Genomic DNA, 19,897 nt, shown 5'->3' on the forward strand with positions numbered 1-19,897 from the left:
TTCACTATATATTGTCAATCTGGAGAGAGGGTAGTATTAGATGAACTAGCAGATTAAGGGCCCTTTCCCACAGGCGTCACCTGTTAAGTCTTGTTTTTTGCTTCGAAAAAAACGAATGAATGCGGATTCAGTTTCCTTTGGTTTGCACACCTGTCTTCAATTCATTTTACATCAGTTTATATCAGTTTGCACTTCAGTTAAGTTCAGCTCAGTTCAGTTCACATCAGTTGTCATGCATTTTTGCATGTATTTTTTCAGCTGTTGCAGAAGTCAATGATAGGTGATAAAAGTACAAACAAATAATATTTTTTGCCTAAAAATCCACATAAACAGAATGGAAGTAAACAAACAGCATTGGTTTACATCTGTTCAGATCTGTTTAAAAGGAAAATACAGCCTTGTTCCATTTTAAAAAATAGACCTGAATGGGCACGGATGTAGGCAGATGTACTGTAAGTGGATAATCATCCATTTACATCTGCAGGCCCGTTGGAATGCATTTCTGTTCATTTTTAATCCAAAAGAACAAAAATAGATGAGTGGAACACCCATGTGAAAGGGCCCTTAGATGGTCTTGGCTAGCAAATTAACTCCAGCTAACACTTTTTCAGCAGTGACAGGAAAAGATCAATAAAAGCTGACCATAGTAAGCACCCCTCTCATTTTAAATGGTTTGTCTCAACGCTCGTAACTTACAACGCTTTGTAACTACCGCTTCTAGCACTACCCCAGTAGGAACCACTGATTAGGATGAGTCCTCTGTGTTTTGCCTCAACCTTTTCACCTCAGCCCCTCTGACACACCAGGTTGAGAGTAAAAACACACAATATCACAGAAAATCACAGAAAATAAAATTTTGTGCCCAGTAGTAGCACTATATTAAAGAAAACAGGCACTAAACCAGGTAGTAAAGACACTTTGTATATTGTCACCCAATATGGATGGTATCCAAGCAAGCATAAAATGTATTAACATTGGTAGCACAATTTAGCATACAAGCCATTAACAATAAGGAATGGATGTAAGATGACATTTGACAGTAGCAAGGCCTCCTCAAGTGTAGCAGTGGGAAAGTTCAATCTTCCAAGTGCATTGTGGCGGCGATGTTAGTCCTTAACTGACTGCGTATGCACTGTCCAAAAGAAAAGGAGAATGGTAGAGGAGTGGGCAGGGAAACAAAGGGGACTTGCACAATAATTATTATGGGAGGGACATTCCTTTGAGATGTTCTTCTGCTGGCTAACAATGGGGCCCTTTAGGAACATTGGTGCATGAGAGTGCAACAACAGTCAGTCAACCTGCATACAGTATAAGTACAGTATAAGTACGATATAGTCTCGGCACAGGTGCAAGGTAGTTGTAGTTCAGATGTGGTAAAGGTTTGGTATAGTGCGGTATAGGGTTGGTATAGGTACAGTCAAGGTTTGGGAAAGGAGCAGTATAGAGTGCAGCATGGGTGTTGTATGGATTGGGTCCCTGCTAGCAGTATCAGCAATGCATGAATAGCCCTCTCACCAGTCCCTGTGATGCTGCAGTGAACTCTCTTTGTAATAGGGGGCCCCCTCGGTCTCTCCCTGAAAGCTTCCAGAGGGGAAGCTGAGGGGAAGTGGATGCTCCAGTCTCCTTACGGCAGCAGTGCAGGTGCTGTTATGTGGGTGGTGCTGTGCTGCCCCAGGGTGTTTTCCCAGTCTCAAGCTTGGATCTCCGCTGGTATGGTCTCCAGCTGGCTGGTGAATGTACAGACAGCAGATCTCTCTCTCAAACTCCCTCAGTGCCAAAAGGAGGAACTTTCCCTAGCAGTTTAATAAAAATCACCTCTCCATTCTTCCTACTGCAGAGTGCCTATTAGGATCTGTAGAATAAGGAGTCTGTTCAGCCCGTTATATGGTTTCTGTCTCAAACTACAACTCCCAGGATTCTCTGTGCTCTGCATAGTCCACTGCTGACTGGAGAATGGTACTACATAACATTAGTTTCTCAGTAGAAACAGGAAAGAATTAAAGGCCATGTCTCCTTCCTTATATTGCTGTAGCCTAGCACCTGGCTACATACTCCCCCCCACCAAAACGCTTTGGTACCCAAAGATGGGAGGAAGTCCTTCAATCACATAGCATCCATAAGCATTTATTAATCTTGACACCTGCACTGTGTTTATTACAGAATCCTGACCTCTGAACTCTGCTTTACTCCCCTGACCATTGTACTCTGTTACTTAATTCTAACCCCTGCATTCTGTGATATACACTCCTTACCCCTGGACTCTAAGTGTTACACACTTCTGAGCTTCACTCTCTGTGCGTTACTTACTCTTGACACATGCATTACACAATCCTGACCTCTGCACTCTGTGCTTTACTTACTCCTGACCTCTGCAACCTGTGTGTTACACACTTCTGAACTCTGCAACCTGTGTATCACTGCCCTATTTAGGGTGAGCAAGGGTGCCCCAGGTATTACACAATCCCATTGCCATCACAGTATTTATAAAAGGCCCTCTTTCCTACTCACATAGGAAACAGACAATTACCAGTAGTCAGAGAATACAATGAGTAAAATAAGAATTGAACACGTCACCTTTTTTCTCAGTAAATATATGCTGTATGGTGCTATTTACATGAAATTTCACTATTTATCAGTAACAACCCATGCATACAAAGAAACCAAAACAAATAAGTTCAGAAATTAAGTTATGTGTAATAAAATGGAATGGCACAGAGAAAAAGTATTGAACACATAAAGAAAGGGAGGTGCAAAATGGCATGGAAAGCCAAGACACCAACTGAAATCTATCAGTAATTAGAAAGCAATCCTGCTCCATGTCGGTACATATTAATATCAGCTGGTTCAGTCTCAACTGATGGCCTATAAAAAGGTGTCTCATTACCAAGGTGTCACACAAAAAGCAAAGAGCTCTCTCAAGACCTTTGCAACCTTATTGTTGCAAAATATACTGATGGTATTGTTTACAGAAGGATTTCTAAACTTCTGGATGTTCCAGTGAGCACTGTTGGGTAACAATCCAGAAGTGGAAAGAACATCATTTCAACCTAAACCGGCCACAACCAGGTGCTCTTGCCAAGATGTCTGACAAAGGAGTGAACATAATTATCAGAAGAGTTGTCTAAGAGCCAAGGACCACTTGTGGAGAGCTTCAGAAAGTCCTGGAATTAGCAGATACAATTGTTTCAAAGAAAACAATAAGTAATGCACTCAACCGCCATGGCCTGTATGCATGCTCACCACACAAGACTCCATTTCTGAAGAAAAAGCATGTTGAAGCTTGTTTAAAGTTTGCTGCACAACATTTAAATAAGCCCGTGAAATACTGGGAGAATATAGTCTGGTCAGATGAGACCAAAATTGAACTCTTTGGATGCCATAATACACACCATGTTTAGAGGTCAAAAAGGCAACTGCATATCACCCCAAAAACACCATACCAACAGTGAAGTTTTGAGGTGGGAACATCATGGTGTGGGGTTGTTTTTCACCGTATGGTACTGGCAAACTTCATATCGTTGAAGGAAGGATGAATGGAAAAATGTAACAAGACATTCTTGATAAAAACCTGCTGCCATCTACCAAGATGATGAAGATGAAACGAGGGTGGACATTTCACGAGGACAATGATTTCAAACACAAGGCCAAGGAAACTCTCAATTGGTTTCAAAGAAAGAAAATAAAGCTGCTAGAATGGCCGAGCCAATCACCTGACTTGAATCCAATAGAAAATCTATGGAAAGATCTAAAGATCAGAGTTCATAAAAGAGGCACACAGAACCTTCAAGATTTGAAGACTGTGTGGAAGAATGGGCCAAAATCACACCTGAGCAATGCATGTGCTTAGTTTCTCCATACAGGAGGTGTCTTGAAGCTATCATTACCAACAAAGGATTTGTACAAAGTATTGGATAAATTTCAGTTAGCGTGTTCACTAGTTTTTCCCTGTGTCATTCCATTTTATTAAACATAACTTAATTTCTGAACTTATTTTTTTTTGCTTCTTTGTATGAATGGATTGCATGGGTTGTTACAGACATGTGGTAAACATATCATGTCAATAGAACCTTTAGAAATATATTTACTTGAAAAATGGTGACATGGTCAATACTTATTTTACCCGCTGTATATGTAAGAGAATGGCCTTTTTTACATTGAATTCCAGCTCTTAGGAACTAAAATATACATTGGTAAGCAGATGTTTTAAGACCTGACACTCCAAAAAAAAATTCCTATATCTCTCTGTATCACACAAATTCCCAAACCTACTACTGTGTCTCCCAACTCAACAGGCTGTTAGGAAGGTAGTTCTGCCAATAGTAGCAGAGGTTGCATAAATTAGATCATTTTCCTAATTAATACCATAAATGGTATGTCATGAAATGCATGTTTATTATGGGAAGAATTATTATTTTACCCCAGTGATTTGTATATTTAGTGTATAATCAAATTATAGCAATATTTCTATAATATGACACTGATGTCATTCTGAGTGGTACTAAATGCTATTTAATGAGCGGCAGCTGCCTTATTTAGGTCATGAATATTTTCAAGCGACAAACTTAATAGGAAAAAATAAACATCAGATGTCAGGTACATTTCACATCACTCACCTGTGTTGCACATATCCTGCAGCTGTCCAAAGCATAGAACAAACTGGGTTCTATGTATATGAGATGGGTGGATGTATGCACTACCAGCTACTAGGATTGGACCACATTTGCTTACATGTATTTACTATAGTGGATCTGTAAAACAGACCATAATGTAATGTGCAGTTGTGTGAATGGAAAGTTTACATAAAACCAAAATATTTAAAGTTTTAGATAGTGTTATAACCCCTGCCAGATTTTTGCTGCTCTCTGTGTCCCCACCAGTGAGACCCACTAGTCCTGGAGATATTGCCATGTGGGCAGAAAGTTGGGGAAAATCCAAAACTTTCAGTTGTCATCATGAACTAAAAAGGAAATCTTTCAGTGGGGGCGCTAGATTTGTGCTAAATGCCTAAGATGGGATTGGCCTGACTTTGGAGAGATTTACACTCACTTACTGTTTGGTACAAGGTACAAAAAAGGAAGTGAATTCTCGCTACTGAGAAATGGATGGCACAAAAAACTCTACCCAAAATTTAAAAACAGTTTTGGCTTTAGATATACTTTAAGATTTCAGGAAACATCTTCAGTAAATCTTTAGTGAATATGGATCAAATCTTCAGTGAATGTGGTTAGGCAAATAAGCACTACATATCTCCATAAAATATCATTGGAAAAGGTTATATCAACTTATTTCAGTGTGGTGAATGTTACCAACTGTATCTTGTAACATTTGATGCCTTAGCAATATGGCAAACTTCATTGAAGCAGCATGTACCATGAAAAATAGGTCCAGATGTTGTGAAATCTTAAATGTTCTGACAAGCAATGGTGACAAGCAGGTGCGGACTGACAACTCATGAGGCACCCGGGCAATAGGGGATCATGGGGCCCCTGTGTCCTTGCCCAAACTCAAAAAAAGCCTATGAAAAAGGTACCAGGGGCATCTCATGGGGCCCCCTACTGACCCCGGGCCCTCGGGCAGTGCTAGAGTTTCCAAATGGTCAGTCCACCCCTGGTGATAAGTATGTTTTAGGGCCTTTGGTGCGTTGGCATTTGTTTGCATTGGAACTCTTTTCCATTTACAAGTCAAGCAGTTCAAAAAGAAATCAAACTAGTTTAGAAGAAACTGAAATGTTCTGTAGTCAAATGCACCCTGTGTCCATTTTTATATAAATAGACCCATGTGATTTTACTTTTTTATGTACGTACTGTTGGTTTCTGTTTCCTTGTTGAGGCGTTGAAAGCCATCTCATAATAGTGAACCTGCAATGGTTATCTCATTGCAACAAAACTGCCTTTAGCTGAAACACTTTAATTTTTTTTCTCATGTAATATTGCATTTGCATATTGCTCTTCCTTAGTAAATAAGCCCAAATGTAGGTTGTAAACCTGTATTGGTAGGGAATTATTTTTCATATGAAACAGAAAAAAAAAAGATGGCTTTATGCTATGCCCTTGTCTATTTTGCAGATAAGACCCCATCACTGCCACTGTGGACAGCATGGCATGTACAATTAAAATGATAGGCTGCCATTGCTGACTTTCTTTTGAATATGCTAGATGCCAGGATAATTTGCTACCTGTTAGTTTGATACTTTCTGAGTCACTGGATGGAAAAAGTAAGCAGTTCAGGAAAGTCAGAAAGAGCTCCAGATGGATTATCTACATACGGTACTTACGAGATATATTTATAATATATAATTAAAGTGGTTTTTTTACCTTAATGCATTCTCTGCTTGTTGTTGTTCTCTCTGTTTGTTGTTGATGGTGTGGACCATTGGTAGTACATGTTTGCTTATGTCCTTTTGGGATTAGAGGTGGCAGCTACACAATCGTTTTTTGGTATTTATTTATCTATAGGCGTGGGTGGTTTTTGTATATTAGGTAAGGTATAATACCTTGTATTTAAAAAAATGCTTTACAATCACTCAGCTCTGGAAAAAAAACCTTTCTGTTAAATAGATTGTGCTGAATCACAGCACAGATCTAGAAGAAATAAACAAATGACATCAAGATTCAAGCAAGAATACACATGGCTTTTGTGTTGAGACAATATTTGTTTAGCCCAGAGTCATCATCTATACTATATAAAGATGTCCCAAAAACACAACTGTCTAAATAGTGCCCACATGAAGTGTAAGGGCAAATATAATCTATTTTGTTTGTTAGCCAACTAGTCCAATGTTATACTAGTAACTCAGAAATAAGCATGAGCTTCAGCTTTAGGTCAAACTCCCTAAGTTCTGTTTGCAGTTTTGTGAAAAAAATTCCCATATTTGGCCAGATCGCCCACCTGAATTTCAGTCTGATGTTTTCAAACAGCACCACTGGTGCTTTTTGGTGATGAGAAAAAAATTGTGTAGCATTCCTCCTAACATTAAAACCAGACTCTTATGCAGGTGTGCAGTCTGAGAAGCCCAAAGGGGAGGACAGTGAGCGTATATGCCCAACGCATCATCCCCCCCCCCCCCGCGAACAATACTAGGCAACAGGCCTTCAACATTGGGAGTGTACCTTGAAAGGGGGTAGTAAAACCATGCTGAGCCTCATCCCTTTTTCTGTTCCCCAAGGGGTCGTTGGGGAGGACTGAGGGGCAGAAGGGAAAAGGATGTGTGGCAGAATCTGGAAGCCTCCTTTAGAACTAGATATCCAACGCTCTAGGCAAAAATATAAAAAGTAAATTGAGTACATCGACATTGTTTATTGAAAAAAAACAAATAAACTGTCACCCAATGTCAAGTCAACATCAGTCATGTTAGATTGTGGGCATCACAATGACCCATTGGTAAGTGATGTTTCTACCTGCCTGTCAATGTTAACATGCCGCTGCAAGGACCCACCACCCAACAATGTTGACTCACCGTGTTGACCATGTTTGGTCAATGACATTACCCAGAATCCCCAGACAGATTTTCACAAACAGCAGCTGGCTGGGGATCTATCATTTGCAAAGAGTAGTAGTTAGTAACAGCATCTTTGGGCTGGTTTGTTTGCAAACAACAGCCAATTGGGTATCTGTCAATTTGTGGCAGTAGTGCAGCACAATTCAACCCTTTAAAAGTGGTTGGATATTTAACAAACCAGACCCTATATGGTTTGAAATCCAGTAATACACTGTCTACACTATCTCACCCTGCTGTGCACATGCCCAGCTCTCTATTTTTAGGCACCGTGCCGAAAATGTTGAAGGTTGATCTGCTGACAGCCTAATGATTTACTGTTGTTCAGGGGCTCTGGGCTTCAGCAAAATGGCAGCCTCCCGCAAGAACGAACAGGTACAATTCTGAAGGCAATCAACAGCACACACTAATTTTCATAGCATAATTATTAATGTGGAATGTATGTTCCTTGTTATCAAGTTGTTATGGGTAACGTTCCGTTTTATGGAGGTTAATTTATGTTAATAAAGGTTTGTACGTCTGTTACATTCTAACTTGTGGCATAGTAATTAAAGCATATTTTGTGGGTAAAAGGACTGTGGCATGTGTGCAAAGTATAATGTGTGTAGACTTAGGTTTTATTTAACCATGCCCCCTAAAGTCCATCCAGCTGGTACTAACATTTGGCCACACACACTATTCTTCTCTTCCTGCTGCCCCAGGTGCCTCAGGTAGTTCAAAATTTTAGCAGCACCCCTAACAGAGGGTCCAGTTGAAGAGAGATGATCAAAGGTCAGGGTACTAGCATTTCCAGATACAGTTGTCCAGAATTGGCTGCTTCCTTTGTTCTCTCTTGACAGGTTTCCTTTGAAAAAGTTTTTAGAATGTTAACTTGGTCCTCAGATTTCATTCTGCCCTCTTATTTCCCTTGATTTACATCATCATCCAATAAAGTTTTGTCACTGAGAAAAAAGCTGGCAGGGTAATTCATTTTGAGCCTGTGTCTTCTATCTCTTATATCAGTCATTACATTCTTTTCCTGTACCAGTTATACGGGATGCTCTGTTATTGATTGAGGTCAGTAGCTATTCTGCAGAAGGTAGACGATGAGGTGCTCTATCACAACATATCTCTTTATTAAAGAAACTGTACAACATGGACCTTATATGTTATAATCTCCAAACGTGTAAGTGAAAAGAGATTATCTTAAAGTTCACATATGTACTTTAATTTAAGATCTTGTTGATCATCATGCTGATAAAATGCTATGACATATTGAGTCTTGTAATCTGTGTTGGACATGCTATTCAATTTTCTCAGAGCAAATCTCAGTCAATGCGCGTTAAATAATGGTGGCCATGGACATCAGATTAAAGTAGTCCAATTTTCGTGACTTTGGCACTTTTTTTTATACTTTCCTGTAGTGGTTGAACTACTTCTATTGCTGGAGTTTTAGCTGCTCCTTGGTGAATATTGTTCGGTTAGGCATAAACTGCTACCCTCTGTATGGCATATGAAAATGCCAAAGGCTTAAAAAAGTCCTTTGATTCCAAAGATTGATCATGGCCTCTGCTGTGAGTTGGGTCACAAAAGCCCAATTACTTCAGAAACATACCTGTAACCCAAAAGGTAACTAGAGTGGCTAAATATCTGCACCTGTCTACTCACCAATTTCCAGATGAAGTTTTACTGTTTGACACAAAGTAATGGGAAATCTGTACAATGGGGAAAATACGCCATGTATTTGGTAAAGTTGGGTTGGGTTAGAGCTGTTTCAACCAGTCACCTCACCCATTTCATGTCCCATCCACCTGTTATCTGAACATTTACAAAATCATGCCTGCTCACTGAGTATTGCCAGCTTCATCTCAGGTGAGGGTATGAGTGAGTTTCCTTGGGTACACTGAATGCTAGCTAAACAAAATTGTTGCACTGTAAAGTTAAATACAGTAAAATTTATATTAAAATGAATCAGTAATTATGTGTCAACACCACTAATGATGATATTTCCTCTGTATTATGTTATATAGTCCAGAGAAAGTCTATCCAAGGGAAATTTATAAAAAATCAACAAAGTGAGTCTCTCGGTGGGTTCCACCACATTGCAACACACAGCCCCTTACCAATCCAAAAGACCCCAGCTTATAGGTGGTCCTATTGCACTCATGGATGCCTAGGATCTGCTGCAGCAAAGGTATCACGGGATATGGTAACCGTAGGGCACACTAACAGGGACTGTGTTAAATTCACCTCTTCTGTTCAGCACATATAAGTCTGGTAAGAAAACAGATGATAACATATCATAGGATAAAACAGATACCTTTAATGGTCAATAAACTGAAGAGATACTCAAAATCATGAGCTTGTAAAAAAGGCACATCACTAGCTCCAGCATGCATGATGACGTCAGCACAGGCTCCGCCCTGATGCATTTTCTCCTATTAGACATTCTCAAGGGGTCGATGGGTTGTGCTGACAGCTTACACTAACATATATACACAAATCGAAGCCTGTGAGTGCCGCCTCTTAATCAAACCCTTTGATCGGTAAAAACTGTGCTAATTATTTCATATTACAATGAATAGAGGGAGAGGATGTGAGCGAGTTCTCTTGGGTATATTGAATGCTGGGACTTGTATAGTGCTTGTACTCATTCTTATACAGGAGCCTTAGTAATGATGGAAGCGACCACCATATTAGTTGATGTTACGACAAGCGTAACAAAATCCTACTTTGTATGGAAAAAAGTATAGCATTTATTTTGCTAGTTTATTATGTGTGCTAGGCTCATTATGATAACAATTTTTAAAACAAAAGTGCAGCTGCCTTTCAAGTCTTTGCTGAATTAAATTACTAAAGCATATTGTAAACTAGAAAAGCTACAATTTCTGGGGAAATTGTGTGAAGTGTTCTTGTGTTCAGCTCACACTCTAGCTTTTGTCAGCTCCTATTCTAGTTTTGAACATCCCGCCATTCATTCCTATGGGACCAATTTCACCACAAAAATGCCAATATTTCGTGAACCATTCAGCGAAACGTTCTACAAAGTAATAGCACACCAATCGGGAACAATCCGCACGTTTCGGTATATTACTGTCTATGTAGTGTAAAAACTGTGGGAGGAGTTAGGGTGGTAAATTTGGCTATAATAATAAGAATATATATGTGAGATAACAGTAAGTGGTCTTGCCATGCAAGAACACTTAATTATATTTACATTTAATTTAAAACTTTTTTGAAGAGATCACTTTTCACTCTTTTTTTTGTTAAAATGTGGATGAAGCAATGAATTATATTTATAAAACTTTAAATGTATGTCCTAAATGAAACATACAAAACTTGCCTTTGCCGTCAATATGAAAATAGCAATGTTTTACACGTAGCACATCATACCTGAAGCACTCTTGATATGATATCGTGTCCTCTTCAAACTAGGAAGCAGGATAATTGCTAGGTTCAGATATGTATGTAGAAATACAGTTCTGCCATACAGGATACCTTTTTATAATCTTTATGCAGATCTGAGATAAGATTAGTGCTTTAGCATTGCTGCTGTAGTTATCCTACATTATATTTTACATTGACTGTAAAAAAAAATATTTTGTCAAGGAAGACTTTTTTCATGAATATAAATGAAAGGAAAACGCTATATGCATAACAATAACTGTATAAAATATCAGGCTGTGTAAACTTCAAACAACCCTGTTCTTTGGCAACATTCGAAAGGAAATACCGTACATACACTGATAGATGGATTACGTTCAGCCTGTAGGTTCCTCCACCCATGCTATACAGCACAGAAGGACAAATGCCCTGGCCTAGCTACTGTATTCTGAAGCCAGCGGCGGCGGCTGTCACAATACTTAAACAGCAGCTGCATCTGATTGTATGCAGCAGGGGCGGACTGACAACTCATGGGGCCCCCGGGCAATAGGGGATCATGGGGTCCTTGTGCCCTTGCCCAAGCTCAAAAAAGCCTATGAAAAAGGTACCAGGGGCATCTCATGGGGCCCCCTACTGACCCCGGGTCCTCGGGCAGTGCCCGAGTTTCCAAATGATCAGTCCGCCCCTGGTATGCAGCCACTGTTCAACGGACAATTTTCTGCACAGCGAGGTGAATTTAGGCCCCTCATCAAGAACCACCGAAAATTTGCATGGCCAGCTTAAATATGAACTGTTTAGCTTTTAAAGAACCGAACAATACATAATTAGTGAACAAAAATCTTTGTACTAGACATTCAAGTGCCAGGTTTCCTACCACTGGACACTGCCATATTTCCTCTTGCACAGCATAGACAACATGAAGTAAGGATGTCACAGCCTGCTTGTTAGGCTACGTTCACACTAGCTTGTGTGCAGGCAGCAGAGAGGCGTTTGGGAAGCGCTTCCCAAACGCCTCTGCCGATTCTGCACATTACAGCACATGGTGCTGTTCTAACGGGAGCGTTTGCGTCACGTTGCGGCAAAACGGACGCCTCTGGTCGAGTCAGGAGGCGTTGAAGCCTCCTATTCTAGTCTATGGTACCACTCCGCAAACGCCCGGCCGGCGTTTGCGGTGCGGTTGCGACGCGGTTGCAGGGCGTTTGCAGGGCAATTGCGGAGTGGTAACACCATTCAAACTGCATTATAGGCTTTTGTGGGGCGTTTTTAACGCTCGGCAAATGCCTAGCAACCTCCGCTAAACCGCGCATGCGGCGTTTGTGGAGCGTTTGCCGAGCGTTAAAAAACGCTCCGCAAATGCCGGACCAACGCTTGCCAAACGCTATAGGGGCGTTTGGCAAGTAGTGGTAAAACAGCCAAGTGTGAACAAGCCCTAAAGGACACTGCTACTGTTCTTGTGACAGCCACATGTCATTGCTCTCTGCAAGTATCAACAGCCATTAGGACTGCTTGGAAATGGAGTTGAGAGCTTTACTGTTGACTTGTGACAAAGAGTCAAAATCTGTATTTGCCAGTTCTGTTGCTCTCCAGAAGATTTAACACCCCCCCCCCCCCCCCTCCTGACCTGGCCATTTTTTTTTAAAGAGCTGTGTTACTGTAACTGACAATTGCGCGGTCATGCAACTCTGTACATAAGTGAAATTGATGTCCTCCTTTCCCACAAATAGAGCTTTCTTTCGTAGGTATTTGATCACTTCTGCGTTTTTATTTTTTTGCACTATAAACGAAAAAAGACCGACAATTTTGAAAAATATTTTTGACTTTTTGCTATAAAACATATCAAATAAGAAAAATTTTAAAAATCCAATTTCTTCATAAATTTAGGCCAAAATGTATTCTGCTACATGTCGTTGCTAAAAAAAAAACCCAATAAGTGTATTTTAATTGGTTTACGTGAACGTTATAGTGTCTACAAATGGCGGTATATATACTGGAATTTTTTTTATGCTATTAATGGTGGCGATCAGCGACTTATAGTGGAACTGCGAGACTGCGGCGGGCATTCTGACACTGGATGGAAACTGACTAACTGCCACTGATATCCCCAGTGACACTAATACTGACACTGTGCTATTGGCACTGGGCAGGAAGGGGTTAACATCTGGGGCGATCAAAGGGTTAACAATGTGCTGTCTGTGTTTTACATCATGTGCTGTGTGCTGTTTTACTTGAGAGACATGCTGCTTTGTATCTCTCTGCTGTGCAGCATGTCCATACTGACAGGAGAGAGACCTGTGTTGTTTACACACAGGTCTCTCCCCTGTCAGCTTTGCCGTCAATCACCGAGTCGCCAGCCTGAACCCGGTGATTGATATCCCCAGCAGCCAACAGCGGTGCAGGTAGGGTGGTGCGTGTGTGTCCTCTACCTGGAAATGCAAATCACGTGTATATATATACATGATTTTACACTCTGTAGCAGTACACCTGCTATAGGGCGGCGGACAAGCGGTTAATATAATTAAATTAAATTTTTTAAAGGAAATAAAGTGTTTAAAACAGCTAATGGAGCAGATCAGTGACCTTTTTTCACGTGATGTTCCATTTTTACAAGCATCAAACAGCCCGCTGTAGTCTTCATTAGTATTACATTTCTTATTGTACTGCCATGTTCAAGTTGTGCTGCTTATGGAAAGTTAAACTTATGAAATATTGTACACAGCCCTACAGCATCACATAAATATCTTGGATCAGATTTAATTTCTGTACCTTCAGACCTCATATCAGTCCCAATCCACGCACGTACATCAGACCCCAGATCAGTCCCAGTCCACGCATACACTTCAGTAACCAGAATTTTCAAAAGGAGAGGTTAGCAATGGTAGCCTCAACGATTCTCTTTTGTAAAGTTTCCTTTGCAAAATGTTAAAAATGATTCAACTGTTATTATCTTCCCACAAGAATTTTCTGTTGCATGTGTCAGTCTAAGGATAGTGCATCCTTGCAATGATCAATGCGGTAAGCCGTTTTAGATTTGTGGCAAATTTGAAATGGTTTTCTACTTTGTATTAATAACAGTAGTAAGAATGTTAGAAATCATTCTGAATTTTCTTGTTTCTTTCTTCTCACAGGTAGACAGAACAGAGATCATTAGAACATGCATCAACCCTATTTTCTCAAAGGTTTTCACAGTCGACTTTTATTTTGAGGAAGTTCAGCGCCTACGTTTTGAAGTTCATGACATAAGCAGTAATCACAACGGCCTGAAAGATGCCGACTTCCTGGGTGGTATGGAGTGCACTTTGGGGCAAGTAAGAAACAAACATTTTTTGAATTCCTATGTAAATGTATAAAAAATCTCCCAACTTGACTATATATGTTCTTTTTGGGGAGGGGTGGTTGGAAGACTTTGATTTTCCATATGTTTAACTTGTTTTTATATCAATTAGTTTATTAACTGCTTTTAGTTACCGTTCCCCTAAATGTATTTTCTGAGTGTTATATAGGGTGTCCCAAAAATGTATACACAATTTGATAATTATAAAGTCAGAATGAATTACCATACAGTTCAATTTAAAATTTTCAAATAAAATACATAAATGTATTTTTTATACTTAGCGTTTGTTCTCAAACTCACCCTTTTGGCCCAGGCATTGCTGATGTAGCACCCTCCAAGTATGCTAGGGGGAGCTAGACCTCAATTGCTAGCTAGGAGGGCTGAGTAGCAGCCTGGGTGTGATAGCTAACAGGGGTCAAAACATGGCCAGAGCTGGAAGGCCTGCAGACCAGGCCTCTATTATTTCCCCCTGCTCTAGAATTTTGGGGAAAGGTTTAGAAGCAGTGGAGTGGCTGATTGGCACTTTTGATGGAGCCTGGCCAATGCCCAACATGAAGCTTGGCAAGGGGCCAGGACAACCCTTAAAGGTGATTGAGCCTGCTCAGCTTCAAGAGAGTTCAGGTGGAAGACAGAAAGAGAATGTGAGGCTGGAGGGTGCCCAGATGGGGAGAGGGGGCTTGCCTACAAGCAATGGAGCTGGAAAGGATGAAAGCTCAGAGCCTGTGCAGCAGGGAAGGAGCGGCCCAGAAAGAAGGCCTTGTAGCAGCCACCGACCCACCAGCACAGGAGAAGAACTGATTGAATAGCCCTGCACCCCCTGGGCCAGATAGGGGAAGGAGCATACTGGTGGGAAACCAAATTCGCCACCTACTGGGGCTGTCTAATTTTTCAAAGCAGCAGACACTGTATTTCCTGCTCAGGGATACCTCCAGAAAGCTGGATAAGGAAGAGGAGTTTATCTGGGGTCTGGGGTGGTACTACAGGAGATGCTGACTAGCTCTCCAAAAGAGACTGTATTGCAGCAGAGACTTGTGTAAGTTGTCCTCAGTTCATCGGTTTCATTGAGCATCCCGTACACCCCCTTACCCCATCCAAGTTTAAATCCCCCTAATAAATCGTCAAAAACAAGCTCAATGACTGGTTACTGATTACTGAAGTCTAGTGTGAAAATGTGTGTTGCCTGGCTGTGCAGGACTATAGGGACCCAAAACTTCAGCGACTCCTAAGGGTGTAGTGCTACACTGGTAACATGAAGCAAAAGAATCACAAACATTGAGAATCATTTTGTTTGCTATTTGGGTGCATTCCCTTGCAATGGCTACTCCTAATTCATCAACAGTTGTTGGTTTTGTACCGTGAATTTTTCTTTTGTGGAGGGTATTCTACTAAACCTCTTTGCCCAATCCATCTGTTTGGCAGATTCTCATCAAAATAGGCCCTTACATCACAATGGTAGTGTGAGGTGCCATATCTTGTTAGAAATAAAAGCCCCCCAACTCCAAAATCTTCTTGAATATGTGGCATGACAGATTCTATCAGCAAGTTTAAAGCAGAGTTCCACTCAAAAGTTGAAGCTCCGCTTATTTGCCTCCTCCTTCCGTCCACTGCCATATTTGGCACCTTTTGGAGGGGGGCGAATACCTGTTTTGGACAGGTACCCGCTCCAACTTCCGGCTCAGTTCGCCATGGCGAAGTGAGCCAGAAGTTCAAGCCACCTCCTTTCTTCCGCAGTCTCCTGGGAACTTTCGCAGGTCCCAGAAGACTGCCAGACCAATCAGGAGGCGCAGCACGACTCGTGCATGCGCAGTGGGCATCAGGCTGTGAAGCCACAAGCTGTCACAGCCTGGTGCCCATAGTTGAGATGCTGGCGCCATGCAGGAGAGAATGGACGGCATGGGTGAGCACATCGCTGGACCCTGGGACAGGTAAGTGTGTGTTTATTAAACGTCAGCAGCTACAGTTTTTGTAGCTGCTGACTTTTAATTAACACAAAGATGGCTGGAACTCCGCTTTAAGTAAATGCATCAGTTACAGTACCATCAAAAAATGGTCCAGTTAATCCATGTGCTGACAAGCCACACCACACCGTCACTCATGGTAAATTATCATTATTTTATTACAGGTACTTGTATAGTCTGTCAGTTTATGCAGCACTTTACATACATATATTGTACATTCACATCAGTCCCTAATCCTCAAGTGGTGTACAATCTAAGGTCCCTAAATTACATTCATACATTGGCCAATTTAGACAGGAGCCAATTAACCTACCAGCATGTCTTTGGAGTGTGGGAGGAAACCAGAGTACACCCACACAGGCACAGGGAGAACATGCAAACTCCAGGCAGGTGGTACCGTGGTTGGGATTTGTACCAACGACCCTAGTACTGCCAAGTGGAAGTGCTAACCATTTAGCCACTGTGCTGTGCTCATTATGTCTCTCTATAGTGTGCGGGTTCTGATGTGGCCAGTAAGTGCAGTTAACTGAATAAGGCGCTAAGTATAAAAAGTACATTTACATATTTTATTTTAACATGCGAATTTGAACTGTATGGTATTAAATACTGACTTTAAAATCAATCAAATTGTGTATACATTTTTAGGACACCCTGTATAGCATTGTAGTAAGGGTAGGAATAGCTAGGTTCTTTTTGCTGCATGCACTAACATTTATGTTTAAATTCTAAGGAGCTGATGAATTTGTGGACACTAAATAAAATAAAACATTAGGATACATATTTTCCATTTTTGATATTGTATACAGTATTATGTGTCACCCCAATCCTTAAATCCTTAGCATTACAGATAATCTTTATGTTGGAGTACTGAGCATTGACAAAAAGTGTTATTTTTCTGTTATGAAAAATCTTACAAAGACAAAATGATTTATTTGGAAATGATGAGTACATGCTACTTTTACATGAGTAATCTGTTCTTATTTTGCTCGGTGTCTGTGCAGATTGTATCACAAAGGAAGCTGTCAAAATCATTGCTGAAGCATGGAAACACAGCAGGAAAATCATCTATAACGGTATGACTTCTAGAGAATTTCACACCTTCTCAATGACTGATCCTATTTATATCGTCTATTCTATAGTATGTCTGATGCTTCCGCTTTCATGGGCCTTGGGCTGGTGTCTACAAATAACTTTCTGGATTGCACTTTTATTTTTACTTTTTTTATATGTACAACAGAGCTGCTACATTTTTAACATAAATACTACAAAACAAACTCTAGAAGTAAAATGACTAAGTGAGCTGCTCTTGCTTTCTATGCCATTATGCTGAAGTCAGAAACTTCCCTTATCTCCGTTTTAGAAGGTATCACCAATGGTTGAGGTAGGCTCCCTTGTTGTGCAGCATCCAAGGCACAACCCGACTTCACCGGCACCACTAGTAGTGTCCAGGGGCAGACTGACCATTCGTGCACTCGGGCACTGCCCAAGGGCCCAGGGTCAGTAGGGGGCCCCATGACATGCCCCTCATACCTTTCATAGGCTTTTTCGGGTGTGGTTTGAGTGTGGGTGAGGACACAGGGGCCCCATGATCCCCTATTGCCCGGGGGCCCCATGAGTTGTCAGTCCGCCCCTGGTAGTGTCCATTGAACAATGGAATCAGCAGTCAAGCAACAAGCCAAGGAGTGTAGAGAAGCCAGTAACAAGCTGGATCACAACAGTATACTGAAGCAGAAGAACATAGGTAGAAGAAGGAAATCTGTAAGCAGGGATGGATGGACAATGGCAGTCTTGTACAGGGTGCACCAGCATGATTGGTGCCTTCTGTGTGTACTGATGCATATGAGCATGGACATGCATACCCGAACCTATAAATTCAGTAGAGATCATTTATCTCTGTGAAAAAGTATCCCATCTTCCAAGAGACAAGAAAAAATTAGTGAATGCAGATCCTTGGAAAGAAAGCCTTTTGATCCTGAAAGTTACTTAAAGTGACATTAAACGATATATTCTTATTCTCCAAATAATAATCCATACACATCCACTACTTAATAAATCCTGTAATATATTTTTCATTAAGGTCCCTTTCACACGGGCGTTCTGTATGTCCGTTTTTTCATCTGTCTGTTTACGAATGAAAAACGGACACTCTTGTATTTCTATGGACTAGCAGATGTAAACGGATGATACATCTGTTCATGCCCGTATCCGTTGACACCCATTTTTTTGAACAGAAGAAAACCCTATTTTTCGTCCGTAAAAAAACCCGGAACGGATGAAAAACGGACAAAAGAGGATGTAAACAGATGTAAAGCGGATGAAAATCAAATGAAAAAACTGATGAAAAGCGGATGTAAACTGATGAAAAACTGATGTAAACTGATAAAAAAAATAATGTAAACTAATCCATGTTTTTCTTTGAAAAAACATGACTGAACTGATGAAAAAAACGGAACGCCCATGTGAAAGGACCCTAAATAATTTCTTACTGTGTTTTTCTGCCTTCTTATAACATCCCCAATTAGTTCCTGAACCTCTCCTTTTCTCCTTTTAGTCCATTTCTGTGCTTTAGTTGCATTCATGTGCACTGTTCTATTCACACTAGAAAATCCATAGTCCATAATCAATCTCAGGAGCAAGCAAGTGAAGGTAGCTATGCTCCTACATACAGTTAGACCATGAAGAATGAACGTAGCCACCCTCTAACAGTAAGGGCCCTTTTAGACTTTCTGTGCCCTGCGGTGCCTTCTGAAGAGTGATCTGCATTGAGCTCTCTTGTAAGGAAACTTGACTGGGGTGAGGAGGCTTTATAATGCCATCTCACAGCCTGATTTAACCTTATAAAGCCGCATTACTGATCTGCACTCATGTGCATTGTACACAGTTGTAGCAATGGGGAGTTTGACAAGTGGTACCAACTGTCAAACTCTTAGCCTGAGTTAAAAATGCTTTTGCTGCGGCATTTGTACAGCCCTGTATTGAGACAATTCAGGGGGGGCAATAAATCCACAGCTCGGCCGCCTCTTTTTACCTCCCCCTGGCCACCCATCTGAAAGAGCACTAAATCACATTGTAGCAGCAAGAAAAAGAAATTTGGAGATTTGGAGGTTGAGAGCAACAGAAGGTACATTTTAAAGTTAAAGTAGAACTATAGGCAAAACTTTTTTTTCCACTTTGGATAGAGCAAGGGAGGGTTATGACCCGTGTCAGATTCCTTTTTCATCATCTGAGTTCCATTGCAGGGATTTTGCTTCAATTCCTGTTCCATAGCCAAACAGAAAGTGAAAGGGAATCCCTGCAAATTAAGGAAGTTCCTTGGGTTCCCCCAGATCAACAGAACTGGCCACATTAAAAGATTTCCCCTCTATTGCTTTTCTGGGGATAACCCAAAATTTGGGATTTTTTTTTTCATTTTAATGATAATGGTAAACAGGACAAATATACAAGGTTAATCTCCCTAATGGGGGCACAGACAGCAATAAAAACTGGCAGGGGTTCTAATCCCTCTCCAGTCTATCCAGAACTTAAAAAAAAGTTTTGCCTTTAGTTATACTAAATAATACATACTGGAATAGAAATTTTTAAAACTAGAGCTAAGTGCCATTTTCATTTTTAGGGCTTATTTACACTGCAGCTGATAAACTCATATTTGAACGCTGGAAATTGACAGCAGGTGAACGCAGGTTAACAAACGTCATTTTTGATGCATTTGCATACCGCGTTTAGCCGCGTTGATGTGCGTTTGCATTTTAA

At 40.8% G+C, this 19,897-nt stretch overlaps 1 protein-coding gene across 1 annotated transcript in view; it reads left to right on the top strand.

The window, feature by feature from the left end:
• The window catches only part of CPNE4 (copine 4), a 560,705-nt gene that overhangs the window by 339,676 nt on the left and 201,132 nt on the right, over nucleotides 1–19,897 (top strand). The window contains exons 3-4 of the mRNA XM_089652053.1: nucleotides 13,984–14,163; nucleotides 17,149–17,220. Coding sequence (XP_089508179.1) covers nucleotides 13,984–14,163; nucleotides 17,149–17,220 — 252 coding nt within the window. The remainder of the gene's footprint in view (nucleotides 1–13,983; nucleotides 14,164–17,148; nucleotides 17,221–19,897) is intronic.

Source organism: Staurois parvus, unplaced genomic scaffold, assembly GCF_062004578.1.
Source record: "Staurois parvus isolate SC_StPar_1 unplaced genomic scaffold, SC_StPar_1.0 ptg000670l, whole genome shotgun sequence".
NCBI classification, from domain to species: Eukaryota; Metazoa; Chordata; class Amphibia; order Anura; family Ranidae; genus Staurois; species Staurois parvus.